Here is a 23,217-nt window from a genome sequence, read left to right as displayed (position 1 = left end):
ATTACCTTACCAATGGTAGTAGAAATGATATAATTGATACCACTTCAACAATAAAAATAATAAATATATAAATGACATTTTTTGTGATTACTGACACATCACATCAAGTCAAGTTTGTAAGGCAGTTTGTATATCTTAAGATCTCGTATTTTAAACACAATTATATTTTCTTCAACTTCAATAAATAAACCAATAAATTTTCAATGAAAAGCTTTTTTTTTTTTTTTTTTCCAGAGATAGTGTCCATTTGGCATGATTAATTTTGTCAATTTATTTTACTATTTAACTTATTTTTGTTACTATTTATGGATCTCATTGTACTTTTTGGTACTATTCATGGGTTCCATTATACTATTTCAACTAACTTTTACTTTTATCTACAGTACTTTCAGTAAAAAAATTTCAGTTTTAACAAAATAAACTGATCTTAAACAAACCCCGTATAAAAGCTACTTCTATTATTGCACCAACAAATATATTACCTTTTTACCGGCGTGTCAACCAATAAGTCCTAAAATTCGAGAGCCAACAAAGGAGAGAATTCATTACAATCTCAGGTTACCATGTCTGAGTGGATGCTTTAGGAATAGACATCATAGTGTCGTCGTGATTATGAAAATGTCTTACATGCGATTTGAGTCATCAATCTTTTCTAACATGCAAAATTTTGTTTTCTGTAAAATTAAAAAATGAGTCAGAATGGCACAAGAAGCTAGAATTTGATGAAATTTCACTTTTTCCCCAAGCAAATTGAGCATTTGGGAATAGAATTTTGTCTTCCTTTCCTGTTGCACGGCCGCTGTTGATGTCCATGAACACTCTCATTGAAAGCCAGATGAGACTATATATCTTCTGACGTTTGTTTTGATAGAGAAAGGTTCTTGAGAAGTTTTATGGAGGAGCACTTGGGATTTCTATACTCGGTTCAGTTCAGGCTGTAGTCAATTCCAGTACAATAAGTAATAAGAATATATATATAAGCCCGACTCTAACTAATCTGTTGATGATTCATAACCAATTTCAAAACTTTGGAACTAGTTTGGTAATAGTGTGTGTTGATGTCCACGAACTAGTTCATAGTGCAAATTTTACGGTGTATTCCTCATTCCCTCCCCAATGCGAAACAGTGTATAGAATCTCCTCCAATGCATCGCAATGAGTTATCAATGTGAATGCATTGACTTAGTTATAATAATTAATTAATTACTGTAGAGTGTAGAGAATAAAATTTGCAATAAGAATTAAGAATATGTTTGATGTTGAATACACGGAAAAAGGACAAGAATAAGCACCTCTCATAGTATATATATCACATTCACTTGGGTCATCATCAATTTTAAGCATGATACCAGGGAAGAATCAAAATCTCTTACCTTTTTCTGATTCCCTTAGTTAGACAAGCCATTACAGAATTTCAAATACAAAATGACCGGTGCCTCCGGGAGAATCAATCCAAACTTAATATCAACTTTTTGAGAGGTCACGAATGTGTCTGTGAATCAAACTAATAAAAGCAAATTGGTTTTAGAAATATTATATGTATATACATTGTCTTTAAACAAATGTGTACAATATTGTACATATTTCTTTAATTAACAATATAAATCTTATATTAATAGTACAATATATAACATATAATTGTCCGCCCATATATTTCTTAGGTTAATATTAGTTTATTGATTCCGCTCACAAAATAATTGAATATTTTTTTGAAAAATAGATATTATATGCGCCATGCCAAAAATTGAAAAAATATATTTAGAAATGCTACTAAACACTAATTAAAAAATAAAATGTTTTCTCTTTTCATTCTAAGAGCATTTCAAGCTAAAACAAATGTAGCCTCAATCAAGGTAGTCTTGGTAAGTCATGGTCTACTTAGACAGATGTAAGGTATACCAATCAAATTCTTTTTGCTACAAAACCAACATTAGAAGATGAAGATAAATGGGATAGCACAAAACCCTTTTCCCCTTAAAAAATAGTTCATATAAATGAGTCATTTCATGGTTGCAATTGTGCACTATTTCTCTTAGCCTAATATAGTTTGTACAAGTTTTCTAGGGATATTGGGCTTTTGCCCTTATTTTGTAAAAAATATAGCACAATGTCCTTATTTTGAACCTATTTAGATTTGTGTTCTTGTTTTAGTACTCGATTTTTTTAAAAAAAAATCGAGTTACAAGTGGAACTCAACATTAACAATATTGAGTTCTATGCATATTTTGCCACTTAATTTTAAAAAAAAAAATTAAGTGAAACTCGACTTTGCTAAAGTCGAGTTTCAATTAAAAATTTACATATAACTCGATTTTGAGGATATCGAATTTGATATCGAACTCGATTTTGTTAAAATCAAGTTTCAAAAATAGGAACACAAATCTAAATAGTTTTAAAACATTAACATATTACTGTTATTTTTGCAAAATAAGGGCAAAAGGCCAATATCCCCCCAAGTTTTCCTCGTCGGTAAAAAAAGGAGGTATTGTAATTTCTATGTACGTACTCAAATTGAAATGTTTTACCAATTAAGAGCAGTTTGAAAATTGGGTCCTGTAATCAAAATGAGTAAAAGAATAGTGATGTGCTCGAAGGGTCATGAATGCCTTTATTAGAAACAAAGAAGAATGATAAGTCAATATGATTATATGAACATTTGAGTGTGAAACTAAACACATTGATAAAAGGTAGCATGATATTACCTTTTTTTTTCCCTCTTGAATGATAAAAGTGTCATAGAGAGACTAGGTCAAAAAGGGGTCATTGGGGTTCCATGTGTGAGCTAAAATCTTATCTCATTTAGTTTCAAAAATAGGGACACAGATCTAAATAGTTTTAAAACATTAACATATTACTGTTATTTTTGCAAAATAAGGGCAAAAGGCCAATATCCCCCCAAGTTTTCCTCGTCGGTAAAAAAAGGAGGTATTGTAATTTCTATGTACGTACTCAAATTGAAATGTTTTACCAATTAAGAGCAGTTTGAAAATTGGGTCCTGTAATCAAAATGAGTAAAAGAATAGTGATGTGCTCGAAGGGTCATGAATGCCTTTATTAGAAACAAAGAAGAATGATAAGTCAATATGATTATATGAACATTTGAGTGTGAAACTAAACACATTGATAAAAGGTAGCATGATATTACCTTTTTTTTCCCTCTTGAATGATAAAAGTGTCATAGAGAGACTAGGTCAAAAAGGGGTCATTGGGGTTCCATGTGTGAGCTAAAATCTTATCTCATTTTCACTCAAAACATCTGTAAATTCAAGAGATATAACAATAAGATTTAAAGGGCAAGAGTTGGGTGCACTGAATTTATTGAAATATGTATACGTGGCAATTATTGAACAAATATCTAAATCTCAATAATCTATGCATAAGAGCACTTAACCCAAGCTAGCCATAATTCCAAATTTAAATGGCGTTCTACACTTATTACATGATAGTGCACATGTCCTATATCAAGCTTATAATAAACGTATATTGAATATATGTATTGGATTTGAATCTTGTATAATAGCTAGATTATCGCACGGAATACAATACTTTATAGACTGTTGAGAGAAAAAAAAATTATAAAGTTAATTTTTTTAATAGGAACAAAAACTTTTTTTTAAATCAACCTTTTAACTTTTGATAAATCAAAGGCAAATCTTTAACTTTTGCTCCCTACTATCTCGTACATGCAATAGTTACAAGATCTGAATCCATGATTCCATATGTATATAATTGTATATGACTCACACACACACACAATGACACAATAGTTGCAAATGTTGAATGCATGTGATGACAAGATATTAATTGCATAGAATTCTACTATTCTTTCGTACGTGTACGTTTTGGACTCAAGCACCTCCTGATTGTTAAATTTCTGAAGAAACCATGCTGACACTCAAAACAAAGAGGCAAATTGGCAGTCAATAGATTAGTGTCTCATGTAGAGGTTAGGGGCACCCTATTTGAGCCGTGTTGCACGCACAATAGTCAATAAGGACACAGACAAAACATTTCCTTTTTTTTTTTTTTTTTTTTGGCTGAATGACAAAACATTTCCTATTAGTAGTACTATACTCCCACAACTTCCACCATTAACTTGGCATGGCAGTGAGTGTGAGGCCCACTTGACCCCCACCATTTGTCACATGAAACCGACCTCCCCATCATGCATTCTCTTGCTCTTCCAAGCACTCCCACACTAATTACTTTCTCTTTTTAGCCCCCTGATTTGCGTGCATATCCAAGATTTAAGTTGATATACATACACACACGCGCAATAGAAGACTATTTTGGATATGCAAGCAAAGGTATAACGCTACATTCACAATAATTTTATCAAAAATTTTAGATAGATAGACAGTTGTTACTGATGTATAAAAAAGTAACATTAGTATTAGACCTAGACTAAAACTGGTAACAACCACTTATATAAATTTTTTTGTAAAAATATTATAAACGTAACATGAGCTATACACAATCTATCTCTACAGCATTTTCTACACTATATCTAATATAATGGATGTTATTAGTATCCTCAAGAAATGTATCAAATGATAATTAATCATATACATATATAACAAATAAAATATTACATGTTTCTTTCTCAAAAAAAAAAAAAAAATATATATATATATATATATATAATGTGTTTAACATTTTGTTATCAATGAGACATAAACATATGCGTTTTTATGGTGTGTCATGTTTATAGTTTAAATTTTACTTTCCTCCCTTCTCTATTATCTATATATCTAAAAAATTAAAATTAAAAAATATTACTACTTTGACAACCATTTTTTCTTGACTTTAGAAATTATTTGCTCATGTATACTTTTTGTAAAGTGGTGGGTTGTGCTAGTAGTGTTGAGCTGCTTCGTGCTACACTAGGTCCAAGTTTTCTAGATAAGGGAATTGGGACCGGTCCAGCTGCAACTTAATTTGGTTCGGTTTGTGCGCAAACTAAGCCTGGTTTGCCAGGAACATGCTTGCGGCAGGCAAAACTGTTTCAGACAAGTCGTGGCAGACAGACATAATAATAAAAAAATGAAATATCTAGCTACTTAGTAGGAAATGACCAAATAATCCCCAAACACAATCACAGTAATAATAATCACTTTTACAAAAAGAAAAGAACAGAACAGAAGGGAGCAAATAGTAATATGTATGGGTTAATCAGAAGATGAAGAAGTCGACTAAAATCTGGTCCGTAGGAGCAAAACCAGAAAAGAAATAACGTTCCTTCTTAACGCAATTAATCTCTCAGGAAAAATTCAACCGTGGAGATTAACTGCCCTAAGGGAAACGGACCTGAATGGTTGATGCACAAAGGTCCCTTTTGGTTTTAACAAAGAGCAGGATTTCGTGAGGGAGAAAGGGAATTAATCTACCGGTGCATGCCTGCCATTCTAATTCTCACTTTATTTTCTTTCTGGTTGTTTTCCTTCTTTCCCTCTGACTCGTTTCTTTTCTATTTTCTGGTCTCTATTTTTGAATTCCTATTTCTTAGTTATGATTTCCGGTTTTACTCTATTTTTTGTTCATAGCAATGTTCTCTTTTTATAGTGCTTGCCATGACCGGATTTTACTATTTTAGCCCTTAACCTCCTTTATCTGATCCGGGTGTACTGACCGACCACCACTGGTTCTTCTGTGTGCCACCCCCTCATCACCAAACAAAGAAGGGTATTTTGTTTGTTTGTCAGTCGTGGCACCCTTTCCTGCTATAATCTGGGTTCTTTCTCTCTCCCTATCCCTCATGGCATGCACCTAGTGGTTCCAACTCAGCTTGCTTCTTTTGGGTAGTAAGTCATCCCAGCAGGACACTTCCCCGAAAGAACCTAAGCTGGAACCTTAAAAATAGATTTTTCTCCTCTCTTCACCACCAAACCATGCCCTCTGAATCTCTGACCCCTGACCTCACCATGCCCTGTATTGGTTGGGTACAAGCTGGTGGTGTTTGGGTCTTGTGCGTGCCTTCCTTCCATATGTGTTCAAAATTTGTCTACTGCTCATTCGTCTGCCGTGGTCTAGAGGCTTGCCTGCATAGCCTGTCGTCCGATTTCTTTGACCTTTTATGTGGGCTACTTTTCGATTTTCCGCTCCTCTCAGGAGCTAGGCCTTATTTGATAATGGGCCTTATATTTCTTTGACCCACTTCTTGATTATCCTCGTTTCCTGCCATATTATTCTGTTATTCCTGCTGTAATGACTCAATCCTGCTGGGCCTCTTTAGGCCAACCGTTTACTCTTTCCCCCAGTGGCTTGGTATGGCCATTGGTCCTACTTATGGGCTCCTGTGTCCCTTTTGTCTTTCTCTTGGGCATCCTTAGCCCACCTGCTTTCTTTGGACTTCCTTGACCCTTTTACTAACTCTGCATTCCCATGAACTTTTACTAACTTCATTGGGCTTCCTTGGCCCAATTACCTTATTCTCATCCTTAGGGTTCATGGGCCTGTCATTAACCTCTTACTTTTTTTGTTTGCATTACTTTGGATCTGCAGCGGCCCTTTCTCACTTTTCTACATCATATACTGCCCATGGGTATGCTATTTCTCTCTTTCCGGGTTTCTTTAAGCCTGCTTGCCTCTTCAAGGCCCATTTGTTTATTTCATGGGCCTGTGATCCATTATTCCTGCCGTTTTGACCTAATGGTTTTGTCATCTGCTTGCCAATTCATTGCTGCTCTTGTCGTTGGGCTTTTCTTCTTTCTACTTGGATTCTCACAAATGACTCTCAACACTTTTTTAACGAAAAAGACTAAAAATATTACGTATTTTACTAAAAAAAACTTACAAATTGGCATGGTAGAAATATAATTAAAGCCACTTCAACAACACAAATAAGAAATGGTTGAATTACTTTTTTGTGATTAACGATACGTCAATTTATTTTTTTAGAGATAATTATAATATACTCCTAATTCCGCAAACATTTTTCTCCTAGACTCCAAATATTTTATAGTGCTTAGCCAATTTATAAGATAACTTGTAATATCACTAGCGTCTCTTTTTATCTAAAACCTCTTTTTTTAATAAAAAATTATATTTCAATCAAATTTCAATATATGAAAAAATAAATTTTTAATAAAAAGCTACTTCAAAATGCACCATAAATCCTATAATAATCTTTTTACCGGTGTGTCAACCAACAAGTCCTGAAATTCGAGAGCCACAAAAGGAGGGTATTATAGATTAAGATAAAATGAGTAATAATATATAATATATGGTATATTAATAGCTGATAAGTCATGGCACAATAATTTATTAAATGTAGAAAATAATAATATGGGAAGGAATGGTATTGATTTGCAAAAATGTTGGGCGTAAATTGTTGTGCAACACATAAAGCAAAGTTAAAAGTGTAGCCGTCCACGTGTTCTGTTTTGCCAATCAAATCTATAGAACAGTAAGGTGGACCGACCTCGTGCTTGAAATTTGCCCACGAGGACGGTGGCTATCTTGAATTTTGAACCATCTGTAAAATCCTGCTTATATTGACGGATATGCTTTGACAATTTAAGAGAATTGTTACACAAATGTGGGCCACTCTCAGTCTCTTGCTGGGTACCCCACATTCATGATCAAATCAAATAATCCTGACTAGATTTTTTAACATGGGGAGCAATGATAGAAATTCAACTAATTTACGCCCTTTTTTATAACTATCTATATCTATTTTGTGCGAAAGATTATGAAAAGTGAAAAGAAAAGAAAAAGTATTGGATTCAACGTGAACCTAACATGTAAACTTATTATTATTTTAACCTTTAATGTTTGATTTTATTTTCATATTAATCATATCATTCATTTCTATCAATAATCTTATTATCAAAAATTATATTCCACGTCATTTTTGAGGTAGTATTTAATGAAGGGCTTAGTTTTAGTTTAATGCTCTAATACACTGGACCCATTGTGATAGTGCTATGTATTCATTTTAGGCCAAGTGTCATCATCAGGTTAAGTATAATTATCGCAACGAATCCAGTGCACCAAAAACATTAGCCCCAAATTTGGCACTTTCATAAAATATTAAATATTAAGAATATTTAGAGTCCGTTTGGAAATAGTTTATTTAGTTTAAATTGAAAAAAAAAATTGCTGAAAGTGTTTTAGATAAAACTAAAAACTAACTAAAATAATATAGTAAAACTTATAAATAGAACCAAAAAGTGCAATAAGACTCATGAATAGTAGTAAAATAAGTTAAATGGTAAAAACAAACTAGTTTTTTCAACTAATGTCAAACACAACCTTAATGTCAAATTACTAATGAAAATCGATTTCATCGCCAATATGAAATCAAATTAAAAATAAAAATAAAAATAAAAATTTTAAAATGTAAATTGTAAGGACCCGATTAGAGTTCCTAGCCCAACACGTGGATGGACTTAGGCCCAAGAAATCCAAAACAATGAATTTGTAGAGAAATGGGTTGGAAAACTGGGCTTTAGTTGGTCAAACAACGAGCTAGATAGGCTTAATGACAAAAAGATAAAAATGGACAACTGTAAAATGAAGAAAGAACGTCCTCGGCGAAATTTGAGGACAATGGTTCTTATATAATACTCTTAGATAACGTTACAAGTTTAATTGTGGATTGCTACAGTATTTCTTTTTTCAGTCTTTCCATCCCCCCATCTTGTTTCCTCCTCCCTCTTTTATACTCTCACTCCTTTTCATCTCCACCTTCCATCTGTATGCTAGATGATTAGGGTTGATACTTGTCCCATCCGCACTTCCCATAAGTCCTCATGTAATAGCTGTAAGTCTTTCCATCCCCCCATCTCCACCTTCCATCTGTATGCTAGATGATTAGGGTAGATGATTAGGGCTGATACTTGTCCCATCTACACTTCTCATAAGTCCTCATATAGTAGCTGTAAGGCTAAAATACATTGTTCAAGTATCACTTCTACATTAATGCGGCCAGGGAATTAGCTGCAGTGCATTTAATACGGAGGTAGTAGCTTTCTCCCCAGATATTTTAGGCTCATCCTTATCTTATATCTCTACCATGCTTGTCCGCTCCAACTGAATTTCAGGGGTTGTCATCCTTGCTGTCAAACCATCTTCCAAGACCTCGGCCAAGTCCGGTTGAGGAGGTTTTCATCCTTGGCACACTCTCCAAAGCTATTATGACCAAACCCCACATTTTATTTGTCTGCGCAATCTCCTTTAACGAAGACTTCTCCTTCTCGAACAGATCCTCGTTCTCGACTTAGACCACAGACCCAACATAAATCATCATAAAAACGAAATGAGAATTAAATCTTAAAGGATAAAAGTGTACTTAAATAAATAAATAAAAAATAACGGAATTTATTTAAAATTTTTTATGAAAAATGAAAAAAATAGGTTACTTTTATTTACATCTTTTTACGTATCCTATAAAAATAGTATTTAAATTTATTAAAAATAGTACATTACCAAATGTACAAGTGGCACCTGCAACACTTATATCAATAGTCTTCATTCCCATCTCAAGATCTTACCCGTCCACTTCGACCTACAATTCTGTGGGACCCTCTAATCACTGTGGTTAGTCAAAAATTGCTTATATCAATAGTCTTCGTTCCCATCTCAAGATCTTACCCGTCCACTTCGACCTACAATTCTGCGGGACCCTCTAATCACTGTGGTTAGTCAAAAATTGCTAAATGCATATGAATGACACCAAAATCCAAGAAAGACATACCAATCTGCGGGACCCACATCTCCTAAATGACACGTTACTTTCAGCCTATCTAAAAAATTTAGGCTGTCACTCTAGTACACACACTAGTGTTTAAAAACTCAATAGTCTATGCCAGTAAAGCACATCGTGGGGGGTTCTGCCACGTGTTGCGGGTGACACAGGCACTGTGATGACGGCAACTCAAAGCTAATTTCTATTCTGATCACATCAACTCAAGACTTTGACGGCCCTGATTTTCCACAGTAGAATTCAACGGTCTTGATTTGCTGCTGAAAACGAAATGATGCTTTCGTTGGTGGTACTTGCTTTGTTTGCACGCAAGCTTTGTTATCGGCTTAGCAGCTTAGGAATATGGCTTGGCTTGGTAAGACACTCATGGCTTAATAAGGCAATATTAGATAGAAGTTTTAATCATCGGGAATTAAGCTTTGGCTCAGTCCGCAAGGCTTTTACCATATTTTGCATCTCTAGTGTGAACTAATCGTCACACTTACTATACGATAGTAATAGGTAGTATCATGTGTACTATCGGGAATTTTGATAGGACTCATTATGGAAATGATACATTCGTTGAAGTATTGCTATTCAAATATCTCGACCCCTGCCAAGTATTATGTGAGCCAAGATCATACCAAGTGGTTTTTTTTTTTTTTTTTGGTGGGATGAACTGAAAGGATTTATAAACAAAAGGGATTACAAAGGAGAGCCGCAAGCCTCAACCTTGATTACAGTAACAAAACAGAGAGGGCCACATCCTAAATCAAAATTACCAAATACGTTATTAGTGATAAATATATTACTTTATTTCATCCGCAGAATAAACGTGGTGTGACTTAAAATAGTATTGTTATTATTTGAGATATTAACAGACTAACTACAACTATTATAAATTTATAATTTAAGAACCAGGTAATGGTATATAATAATAAATTTTTAAATTTTTTACCTAACCTTTTTGCCACATTTTTTTAGTTTGTATTTTAAGATTACTTAGGCACAAAACCAACTCACTACTCACTATTGAGTAGTGACAAAAAAATATTTAAATAATATAAAAAAAATTAATTAAATTTTAATTTAAAATGCATCACATACCCGACACCTTCTTCTTTTTTTGGAGAAGGAACATACACTGCACCTGATTAAACTTTCTAACCAACTCAAGTAACTGAAGGTAAAAGAATAATTGATTGGGAATTTTGTCAAAATTTAAAGACTTTTGTTCTTAAATTAACTGTGTATTTTGTAAAAAAAAAATTATGAGAAGTATTTCTGAACAACCCCACAATCCCTTGTAATGAACAAGATAGATGTGCCTTTCAGGTTTGAATAATATCCAAACGAATAAAATCGTCCACATTGTGAACATATGATATACTTTGAGAATGTCAACTTTATACTTGCTTAATGTGCACTCTTGTAGCTTCCCCATGAAGCTAGTCATGTCTTGTTGTTTTATAGTTACTCTTAGTAATTCTTTATTATATCATAATTAATAAAGAATTCCAAAAGGCAAATTGTAGATGCTTAATCATATTCATTTGTTAAATTAATCATATGTTTAAGGTTAATGACAACATCTCATCATGCTAGTTGACAATTGTTCTCTTTGTCACCCATTAAAATATTTGGTCATTCTCATTGACAACATAAAACAAAAGCTAGGCTAATAAAGACTTCTCTCTAGTGTTCCCTTGATTAACTTAATTGAAAAGAGAATTACTTTTTGGTTAAATAAAAGTTTTAGTGGAACTAGTGGGACTTTCTAGAAGAAGCTTTAGCCAATCCCAAAATCCACTTGGGTGTGAGAGAGAGAGAGAGAGAAGTGTGATCTCTTTTCTATATGAAGCCTGGTCGTCACTCTCACGCGGACACACAGATAGATAGTTGATATCCATCAAGATTTTTCAGGCTCCAAAATGTCTTTTTCCTTCTTCTACTAGATCTTTCACAATTGAATTCCTCATCTCCCTTTCATACATACACCAAATCCACTAAAGATTTGAGTTCTCTTTTAGGCTCCTCTGCACAAATACACAGGCTCTCTCAAAGTCAAAAAAAAAAAAAAAAAAAAGAACTCAAACCTTGTACTTTGGCTCATGGTTTATTTACACTTTTCCTCCAAGAACTAACAACTTTACTCCTTTTGCAGCTACAAACTTTTGTGTCTGTTTTTGGCCATCCAGACTTGTGGTCGTGTGTGTGTGCGTGTGTTTTTTTCTCTCTTCCATGAAAACCCACATCTGAGTCTGAAAAAATATCCCACCTTTTTGTCATCTTTCCTATGCTTTACTTAGCCCTTTTGCCACTTCACAGCTTCAAAGGCCAAAAGCTTATCCGACCCTCTAAATAAAATAAAAAACAAATTCAGTTCGAGTCTCAAAACCACAATTCACCAATTCCACATAAAGGTCCTAACTTGGGTCTCAATCAGTCTCTTGTTTTCATTCTACTGTACTTTCAAAACTAGTCAAAAATCCATATTTCCACTCCCCAACTCAACCAAATCCTCAACAAACCCAATACTTGGTCCTCAAAGTTGGTCTCTTTTTTATACATTAAAAAAAGTAGTAAAAGGTTGTGAGAGACTCAAAAAGTGAAAATGCAAGACCCAGCATCAACATTCCAACCTATGAAACCCCAGTTCCCAGAGCAAGAACAGCTCAAGTGCCCAAGGTGTGAGTCCACAAACACCAAGTTCTGCTACTACAACAACTACAACCTTTCACAGCCACGCCATTTTTGCAAGAACTGTAGGAGGTATTGGACCAAAGGTGGTGCTCTAAGAAACATCCCAGTTGGTGGTGGGAGCCGCAAGAACACAAAGAGAGCATCATCAAACACAAAACGTTCTTCTTCTTCTACTTCTTCAGCATCAGCATCAGCATCAGCCCCAGCCTCGTCTTCTTCTTCAGTATCAAATTCTGTGGTGCAGAATCCGGGTTCTGAACATGACCCGACCCGGATTTTTGGTGATCAGGACCGTCGGATGCTGGACATCACTGGCAGCTTTAGTTCACTTCTGGCATCAAATGGGCAGTTTGGAAGCCTTCTGGAGGGCATGAATCCAAATGGGTCGGGTTTGAAAATGGTTCAAATGGGTGAATTTGCAGAGAATTTGGATTCGGGTAATGTGTTGGATGCGGGTTCGGGTCGAAACCCGGAAATGGAGATGCAGAGTAACAATGGCAATTCAGAGAGTTTTTTGGGTTTGCAAAATGGTGATTCAAGCTGTTGGAATGGTGCCAATGGATGGCCTGATCTTGCTATTTACACACCAGGTTCAAATTTTCAGTAGAGAGAGAGAGTGAGAGAGAGTTTAGAGAGTTTGTTTTGTTTAATCTATTTTTCTAATTGTGCTCATGATAAAAACACTGATAATTTCTATACTTTAGAAACTATGTTGGTGAAGACTGAAGAGAGCATGAATAACTCAAAGTTTTGCATGTCCTAAATGCTATAGAGGGTGACAAACCACAAGGCCAAAACACTAGCCATTCTAAAGGTAAATGGTTCTTTTTTTTATTTTGTTGTTTTTGTGTGGGTGACTGTTTGTTTGTATGTGTTTTATATGGTAATTGGAAAGGAGGAAAAAAGTTGATATCCCATATGGTATTATTATTTGTTTGGGTGGTCTGGACTCTGGAGAGATAAGGCATTAGTATTTGATATTTTATCATCATCAACAACATCATATTATGCTAATGCAAGAAGTGTTACCAGATCTATGCATATTGTATAGTTTTGTAAGTATTTGTGTATGGTTAGCATTCTTGTATGTGATGGATTTGACATTTGACATTTTCCCTTTCTAAAAATAAAATAATTTGAGGAGTGGAGGAAAGATATGGGGGAAAATCCAAAAGTCTATAGTATTGTGTTGTTTGTACTTTCCTTCAAGGGCCAGACAAAGTTCAACTTCCCTTCCACTTAGATACCATATTTTATTTTCAAGTTTCTTCTTTGGTCTAATTCTACAAAACTTGCTTATATTTTTTATTTTTTGTTGACCATTAATATTTTCCACTACCAGAAAAGAATGTATATATTTGTGATTAAACAATGAACAACAAATCAATGTTCTATCATTTTTGTCAACCAAAAAAAAAAAAAAATCAAATCAAATCAATTTTAAATTAGTTGTATCATGTATGAGCTACCTTCTAGAGACTCTCTAGTAGAGACTAGTCCTCCAAAGTGAGATATATTTTGTTATCTCTGTTTTTAGCTGAGTTTAATTTTAATTTTTATGCTGGTGGAGTATAAATAATTAAAAAAAGGCATTATACATATTGAACTGTTTTAATATCCTTCTCGTGGGTTTTTTTATTTTTTAAGTAGAATAATTAGGGATATGGAATTATGTTCATTCCAAGTATCACCACCTTTGGGCCACAAACCAAGACTCTCCACTAGGTATTGGAATAATTGGCTGGGTACAAATGACAACAAATTCGAGTGTAGTTCAAGTTTTTGCCAAGTCATGCAATGAAACAGCCTTTGCTCTGGAAATTCAAACCTAGTGATGCTTCTTATACCTAATTAATACCCTACAAACAGTTGAAAATTTAAATTTGGTAAGGTTTGATGAATTCAAATTGAGTTGGTAGGTTGTGGGAATCAATTATTTTCTTTTTAATTGATGTGATCATTTTCTACCAAATAAGTTGAATCACCAATTGCTCTCTCTCTCACATGGGCCACACCCCCATGATGTGCTTAAATGGACCACCTTGTGGTGCCCCATTTAATCTAGAAACAACCACATGCTAGAGGTGTTTAGTCAATTCGGCAAAATGGAGAGAAGTAAAGCCCATAAAGAAATTATTGTTGTTTTTCTCCCCAAAAAAAATGTTGTAATATTGATTTGGACCCACCCTGGGAAATCAATGATTGAAAACAACCCTCAAGAAATAAACGGTGGTTGATGAACTTGAACAAATTATATAAGGATCAAAGCCATTTTGTGTAAAACTATATACTTGCTGGGCCTCAATGTTGGGCAGGAAATGGAAAATTCTTAAATGAAGTTTGGCTGTGCATCATTCCAACTTCCAAGGATAGAGCTGCTGTATATGCTATTTGTATGCCAACTAAAATGGAAGAGGAGTATGACTTTGCTTCCTTGTACGGTTGTACCCCATTGAATGTGGCCTATATCAATTATCAAGCAAAAGAAAGAGTGGAACTTAAGCTTTGTGCATTGATCATGGTGACCCTACACATGCTCTATGTTGTCCACGTGATTGCTTAGTCATAGAAGTGAAAATTTATGACTTGGGAACATCATTAAGGGGATATTCAAAAACTTATGCTTTGACGAAGCTTTCTCAAATTTTGGTACAAATAGGATGGCAATTTCTCTCTAACTCGTCCTCCACACAAAGGAGGTGATAGGGATGGGAAAAGGACAAAGGGAAATCTTCATCTCGACTATTAGGATAGGGTAGGACGGGGTGGGGCCGGTTGCTACCCGACCTATGAGGTAGGGTAGGTATGGTGCAAGGACAAGGAATCCGAGATCCAAGATCTGGTTTTACTTGTCCTGCTCTATCTATTACCATCGCACTTTTAAAATGACTATAGCTAAATTATGAGAAATGTTATGTTAACAATATTTTTATAACGCTTTCACAAAAAATTCTCTAAATTTATATCTATTGACGTTTTCTTTTTCTTTTTCTTTCTTCTATTCCATTTTATTCAAACCAATAGGGTAATCGTTAATTCTTAGGTACCATTTGTGAAATCGAAAGTAATTGGGATCGAGGGCTCTAGCCTCTAGCGAGTACACACACATATATGGCAGTGTCAACTGCAACTTTGTCTTCCCTTCAAAGTAAAAACTCTGGATCTTATTCGTGCATTATTTGTGTTCTTAAAAAGTTAGGAGCAAAATTTGAAGTAACTTCTAAAATTGGAGGTGGGGATAAGACTAGAGAATGGGTATAAATAATAATTTTTTGCAAAGCGTTTGGTTGGCATTCATTAACAGTCAAGATTTAACATCTCGCAACTTTTTCTTGCTATGATTTTTATATATCTTTACCTATGTATTGTCTCGTAGTGAATATTGATTGGAAATTCCAGATGAGAGCTAAACTCTCTATGAAAAGACGTGATTATCTATGTTTCTAGTAGGTGAAGAAACATGGTTTTTAAAAAAATATGCATAGCATGGCAAGTTGTTGTAAGAACAAAGATCTGTAAAAAGAATTAGAAATTGCACGAAATTGTTTAGATGGCATGATTGTAAAGTTATTGATTAGAACACAAAATTCACTCAAAAAAAAAAAACAATAAATAACACAAAAAAATGATTCTCTCTATCTTGGTCAAAGTTCACGGGAATTTCAAGTTAGTTGGGCCAATCCGAGAATATAGATAAGATGAAGATAAATTTTGACTTGGAACGCCCAGAGCTAATGGAATAAATAAAAATAAAAATAAAAATAAAATAAAATAAAAGAAGAAGGGCCTTAAAAGAAAAAGAATATATATATATATATATAAACAATAACAATTAGAAAGGTGTGACAAAGCCCAGGCCACAAAGGCAGGCTTAATAAAAGCTAGTTTTTTTTTTTTTTTTTTTTTTTTTTTTTTTTTTAAGTTGAAAGAAAACTAGTGATCAAAAGAGAAGAACATTACATATCCTTATGATAATTCAATTCATTTAGTAGTTTCTAATCAAATTATAGTCAAATTATAATATTTAAAATAATTTCCTTTTTCCTTCTGTTGAATGAGGAAAAAACACACACACAAACAGAGATGTAGAGAGAAAAGAAGTGCTTACTGCTTACAGCTAACCTTCCAACACTTTTTTTGTTCGGGTTAAGTAGAGACCCATTGGCATGAACTACATGGCTATTTACTAGACCTAAGAGTCCCAATCTCAATAATATTTCAGGGACATGATGTTGCCTATTGAATATTCATAGCCATGCTCTGTCTCACTCACTTTCATAATAATTACTAGCTACTGGGACAGTATTATGTTGAAGGTAGGGAAAAGAAATCAAAGGTTTGAGTGTTGCCTCTGGTGTGGCTCTCAACTGCTATTATGAACACATGGACATGGACCATCATAATACTCTAGCCATTGAACCTTTGTCATTTTTCGCACTCATACTCATCACTGCTTTACTTCTCCAAAAAAAATAAAAAAATAAAAAAAATAACTCATCACTACTTTTAGTCTCTCTCTTTTTTCCCCCTTGGCCTCCTAGTGATAGTACTCATTCACCATATCCGAGATAAGAGAGAAGGAGAATTTGAACTGTGAAAATTAGAAATGTCATGAAGTGCCTATTTAAATACAAGGCTCTTGTCAATGATAATTTGATAGTACTCATTCATTGGGGTTAATTGATTGTGTGGTTCTAATAACAAGTAATTGACCCACAAAATATGGTAATGATAGTCGTTGATGGGTGGTAAGAGCATCAGTATCAATTGTTGTAAAAAAAATCTATTTTTAAACATTAAAAAACTACTTTACTATTTAAACACATCACTTTACAATTCACCCTACATCAGATCTTTTATCGCAAGATTCATCACATTAAAATAACCTTTAAAAAAACCTCATACGGTATAATAATAATAATTTAAAAATTGTAAGTTTAGTGTGCGTTTGGCATTAGTTTAAAAAATTAGTTTTTTTTACTATTCAGCTTATTTTTGCTACTATTCTTGGGTCTCATTGTACTTTTGATATTATTCATGGGTCTCACTGTACTATTTCAGCTATCTTTTAGTTTTATCTACAATACTTTCAACAAAAAATTTTCAGTTTCAACTAAATCAGCTGTTCTCAAATAGACACTTAAAGTCCACCACCACCTCAACTGCAAACCTACCACCATCAACAACCACTAAAACTACCAAAAAACACCAAAATCAACTAGCCACCAACCTCCCTCCATCGACCACCACCCAAAACCACCAACCTCCACCATCACCTACATTAAAAAAAAAAAAAAAAAAAAAAAAAAAAACTAAAGCACATAATCACCCATAGCCCACCACCATCAGATCTAAACCCCCTACCACCACAAGCCACCACTGCTGCAAATCAATCACCACAAGCCACCACTACCACAAAATAACTAACCACCACTAAACACCCCAACCACCACCAGCCACCTTACTCATAACCACCAAATTTAGCCCACAACCACCCAAAAAAAAAAACCCATAGCAATAACCAAAATAAACCACCCCACAACCACACAAAAAAAGGGGCACAACCTAGAACTATCGCTCAGTATTGACCCAAACTACCACACCAATCAAGAGAGAGAGATCCGAAGCTTAGAGATCCAAATGACGTGCGAGTCAATAGCGTGGCATGGTGGACAAAGTGGGAAGGTCGGCGGTGTGGAAAGGCTAGAGGTGTGGCTGAAAGTGAGAGTGAGAGGAAGAGAAGAGAACCACACACACACACACACAGAGATTTGTTGAGATGAGAGAGAAAAGTTAAAAAAAAAACATTAAAAGTTTTAGCATTTGGTGTCTGTACCATTTCGAAAGTAGAACAATACTGTAGCAAATGCCAAAGTTATTTGGCATTTGAAACATCTGGTGCTAGTGAATTTTTGCTGTGCCAAATTCTAAACATTTCGCATTTTTTTTTTTTTTTGGTAAACTGGAATTGAATAAAAAAAACTAAACAGCAAATTAAGGGTCAGGACAGAGCCTGTTTATATGCAACCCATTGGCATCAGCCTCCAAAATACTAAGTAAGTCCACAGGCGGACTGTGAAAAACAATAAAATCACCCTCAATAGAGGTGCCTACTTTAGCTAAATAATCTGCACATCTATTAGCCTCTCTATAAATATGTTTAAAACGTGTTTGGGGAATCTGGGTAATCATGTGCCTGCAATCTTCCATAATAGAAGAGACAATAGTGTTTGAGTAGCCTTGTGAATTAAAGGCATCCACAATGGTTTTCGAATCCAGTTCAATAAGCACAGCTTGGGCTTGGATTTGTAAGCAAAGTTGAAGCCCATCACGGAAAGCCCATAGTTCTGCCAGGAAGTTAGAAGTTTTCCCAATCCTTCTTGCAAAGCCCGTGACCCACTCACCATTGGTATCTCTAATCAAACCTCCTCCTCCAGCTACCCCAAAATTTCCTACAACCGAACCATCTGTGTTCAAAGTTCACCAGCCATACCCCGGTTTTTCCCATTTGACACTCTTCAAAACCAATCTTTTTTTTTTTCTAAAGAATTATTTGCACAAAAATGGTACTCTGAAGCACGGTCAACAATTTCATTTGCCAAGTTTGGATTCTGGTTCTTGTTGTTAAAAAGGAGCTGATTCCTACCTTTCCAAAGTAGCCAAATTCCAAAGAGAAAGACAAGGTTCCAAAGAATCTGACCTGATGTGTGTTGTTGACCCAAGGTAGCATTGGTATTCAACCAGTCATGTAAATTCTGGGTAAAGAAAATGGAATCTGATGTTCACCTCCCTAGCTGATACCAAACACTTTTACTCAAGGGACAGTCACACAAAGCATGTAAAATAGACTCCACTTCACTGTGACAACGAGAACAGTTAGGCTCAATTTGCATTCCTCTTGCCAAAAGGCATTGATTGATCCCTATGCTGTGATGCATACACTTCCACACAAAAGCTTGAATTCTTGGCAAAATTTTCAACTTCCAAATCCAGCTCACTTTAAAAGGAATAACCCTCATGGGCTCAGTGGCTAACCTATAAGCGCTTTTAAGATCAAAGGCACCTTTGGGAGAACACTTCCAGACCAATCTATCTTCCAACCTACTAGAGAGAGGGATGGGAGTGGCTTTAAGCTCACTAATGATTTCCTCCGAGAGTTCCATTTGAATTATAGACCAATTCCAACTACCTGTGTAATCCACCACATCCTTGATTTTCAGCTTGGATGATTCCAGAGTCGAAGGACCATGAATGATGTTTCTTAAGGGACCAAGATTAGACCAATTATCATACCAAAAAGCCATCTTGTTTTCGAATCTCGACAGCCATTTGGTCCCTTTCCTAAAGGTTTCTTCCCCTTTCAACAACCCTTTCCACATTCTTGAGCTAGGAAACTTATCCACATTTCTCAAATTTAGCCTCTGGTGATTGCAGTATTTCGGCCTTAACACCTTCGCCCAAGGAGCCTTGTCCTCCGTATGGAATCTCCAACTTAGCTTGGCCAGGAGTGCTGTATTCCTACCTTTAGTTGTTTGAAGCCCCAAAGCCCCTTCTTTTTTGGGTCTAGTTACCTTATTCCAGCCCACCCAATGCATTTTCCTCTTGTTTTCAACTGAACCCCACAAGAATTCCTATTCACCCTATCAATACCATCCAAAACCTTGTTAGGCAGCAAGTTGCTTTGCATGACATATGCCGGAATTACTGATGAAGAAGCTTGAATCAACACTTTCCTCCCTGCCATGGATAAGAGGCTAGTTTTCCAACCCACAAGCTTGTTCTTCACTCTATCCAACACAAACCCAAAATCCTTATTGTTGTCTCCACAGTGCTTAATGGGAAAACCTAAGTACTTCCCCAAGCACTCCGTCTAATGGGAAACCAAGAATGTCACTAAAGGCTTCCTTATCATCTTGGTCTACATTCGGGGAGAAATAGACCCTAGATTTAGCTTCACTCACTGTTTGCTCGGAGAGATTGCAAAAAGTATCAAGAACCTCCCTTACAGTAATACAATTCTTTGCGTTGGTTTTAGCAAAGAGAACTAAATCATCAGCGAAGAAAAGGTGGGAAAAAGCTGGGCCACTCCTCGAGGCTTTAACCGGACACCAAACTTTAGCCTTGCATTTTTCTTGAATGAGTTGACCCAATAAATCCATACATGAGATAAAAATGTACGGAGATAGAGGGTCTCCTTGCCTTATGCCTCTCGAAAGCCGGAAAGATTCGAGACTCCCCCCATTAAACAACAGAGAGGTCAACACTGATGATATGCAGCTCATAATGAGCTCAGAGAGATTTTCAGGAAAATTATACCTACTCAACATACCCTTAATGAAGCTCCATTCTAGTTTGTCGTATGCCTTCTCTAAATCGATCTTTAGGGCCATATAACCACAATTTCCCCTAGCTTTCCCCATAGTGTGAATTATCTCTTGAACAATGATCGCATCATCCACCCCCCTTCGCCCTGGAACAAGGGCTGCCTGACAAGGAGAGATGAGCTGGTCTAAAAAAGGTCTGATTTTGCCAACTATGATCTTGGAAACTATCTTGTACACAGCATTACAAAGACTTATGGGCCGGTAGTTACCAATACTTTCTGGCCCCTGAATTTTCAGAATGAGAACAATGCTGGTTCTGTTAAGATAATCTGGAATTTTTTTCTCCCTGAAAATCAAATGCACCTCTTCTCTGACCGATCCCCCCACAGTGAGCCAAAACCTCTGAAAGAAACCAGCATGTAGGCCATCAGGACCAGGAGCTTTAAAGGCTTTTAGAGACCAGAGGGCAGTTCTAATTTCCTCATCTGATACCATATGACTTATACTATCCCTCTCTTCGTTAGATAGCTTGGTTTGCCAGTGTTGGTTGTGATTTATTTCCCAGGTTGCTACCTCCTGGGAAGTAATATAAAGCTTCAAAAACCCTTCTCTGATGTGGTTGGCCACTTCCCTTTCCTCAGTCAGCCATTCCCCCACCTCATTCTTAATTACAGTAATATTGTTTCTTTTCCTACGAGCAAGCGTTAAAACATGATAAAAGGAGGTGTTTCTATCCCCTAAAATCATCCAGTTAATTCTGGATTTAAGGGCCCACAAATCCTTTTCTTGCTCTAGGACAACCTCCAACTCCTTCAAAAGTTGATTTTCCAGCAAAACTAATGAGGATGACGGCTGATTGGCCATAGCCCTTTCCACCCCATTAAGTCGATCCATGATTCTCTTTTTTTTGTGAAAGATATTGCCAAAGTGATTCTTGTTCCACATGTTGGCTTGAGTTGCAAAATTATCAATAGCTTCCCTAAGGTTTCTTGGTTGTCTCCATGCCCGATTTACAACAGATGGAAAGGAGGGGTCGGACAGCCAAAAGGATTGGAATTTGAAAGACCTATTCATCTGCATAAGCCTACAGGGGTTGGTTTCCATCAGCACGGGTGGGCTGGAATTCAAGTTTGCTTATGCAGATGACACCATAAATTCAAGTTTGCATTCCAGTGCTCTAACAAATCTTTATTCAACATTTTTGAACTTTGCATTAACGGCAAATCGTCAACTCCAACAGGAAGAGCAACTTTTTGTATCATGCTCCAGCTACAAGTCGTTTATCCTCCTAATTCAGTAAGCTACAGGCATAATTAATAACCTTGAGTCGAAGCCAAATTGCTAATTTATTAAACGGCACATTTTCTTTTTCTTTTTCTTTTTCTTTTGGGGTAAAAACATCATCAAATATTAATATATTATCCAACTAAACAATAAAAAAGGAAAATGAGGGAATTTCTCTGTAGATGTCCCTGCAAGAGCGTAGTTTACTCCATTACAAATTTTTGGAACACAATAAAATTTGAATTTATGGTGTCAATTTTATGATAATTACTTCTTATTATCAATCAAATCAAAACACCAATGAATTTGTTCTTGTTAATAAGTTTCACACTTATATCGCTTATTTACAGCAAAAAAATTTACCAATTAAACTATTTTTTTAAAACCCACTAATACCCACAATTCCTTTCGTCATGTTGAAATGATTCAAACCCAAAATTGCATATAAATAATATTCTGGCCCCATTTACTTGTGGCTAAAAAATATAAGAGCAAACGTTGCTTCTTTTTCCTTTCCTTGTTTTTTATCCTTTTTTTTTGGGGGGGGGGGGGGGGGGGGGGGGGGGGGGGGTGTGTGTTGGTTTGTAGAAAGAGCAAATGCTGCTTCACATATTCGGCTTCAAGTTTTGTGTTTCCCTATTATCGGCGCCCCCAGATACCTTCAACATCCACCGTGGGCTTTTAACCCATTAAAGAAAAAATTTGTCTTCTTCTTTGTCCCCTCCCAGAAAAAGAATTGAACTAACAAGCTACTTTAGCTGATGACCTCAAAAACATTCATCTGACCAAAACTATAAAGCTATTGGCACGCTAGTAATCGAAGTTCCACATTGATCAAATATGAGCTTGGTTATAGGTATGAGTTAGATACTCTCAAAATAAGAAAATATTAAAGATTTGCTTGAATCTTTTTGAACTCTAGGTGCTAAGTAGGGGCTAACGCCCAGGAGATTTTTAGAGAATGCTACACCTTAGGTTCTCTAATAGTATTGACAAATATAATAAAAACAATGTTCTCTTTTTTAATAACAATAAAATTCAACCATGTTGGTCAAATGAAACCACATGGTTGAATTTAACTGGGCAACCTAAGGTATAGCACTAAGAGAACTGTACTTAAATTTTACTCTTTAGAGAAAGTCTCATATATTTAAACCATATTTTTTTGCAGAATGAACAACACTGCATCTCTTAGGTCACACTATTTTGAGTGAAACATGA

General features: G+C 35.4%; 1 protein-coding gene across 1 annotated transcript; it reads left to right on the top strand.

Annotated features, from left to right (window-relative positions):
* Window positions 1-11,521: 11,521 nt before the first annotated feature.
* LOC126725207 (dof zinc finger protein DOF3.1-like) lies at window positions 11,522-13,447 on the top strand. The gene is made up of 2 exons (XM_050429782.1): window positions 11,522-12,978; window positions 13,093-13,447. The coding sequence occupies exons 1-2, from the start codon at window positions 12,300-12,302 to the stop codon at window positions 13,149-13,151; spliced, it is 738 nt and encodes a 245-aa protein (XP_050285739.1). The 5' UTR covers window positions 11,522-12,299; the 3' UTR covers window positions 13,152-13,447.
* The last annotated feature ends 9,770 nt before the right edge of the window (window positions 13,448-23,217 follow it).

The sequence above is a fragment of the Quercus robur genome, chromosome 5 (genome assembly GCF_932294415.1).
Source record: "Quercus robur chromosome 5, dhQueRobu3.1, whole genome shotgun sequence".
NCBI classification, from domain to species: domain Eukaryota; kingdom Viridiplantae; phylum Streptophyta; class Magnoliopsida; order Fagales; family Fagaceae; genus Quercus; species Quercus robur.
This window is presented reverse-complemented; position numbering and strand designations above follow the sequence as displayed.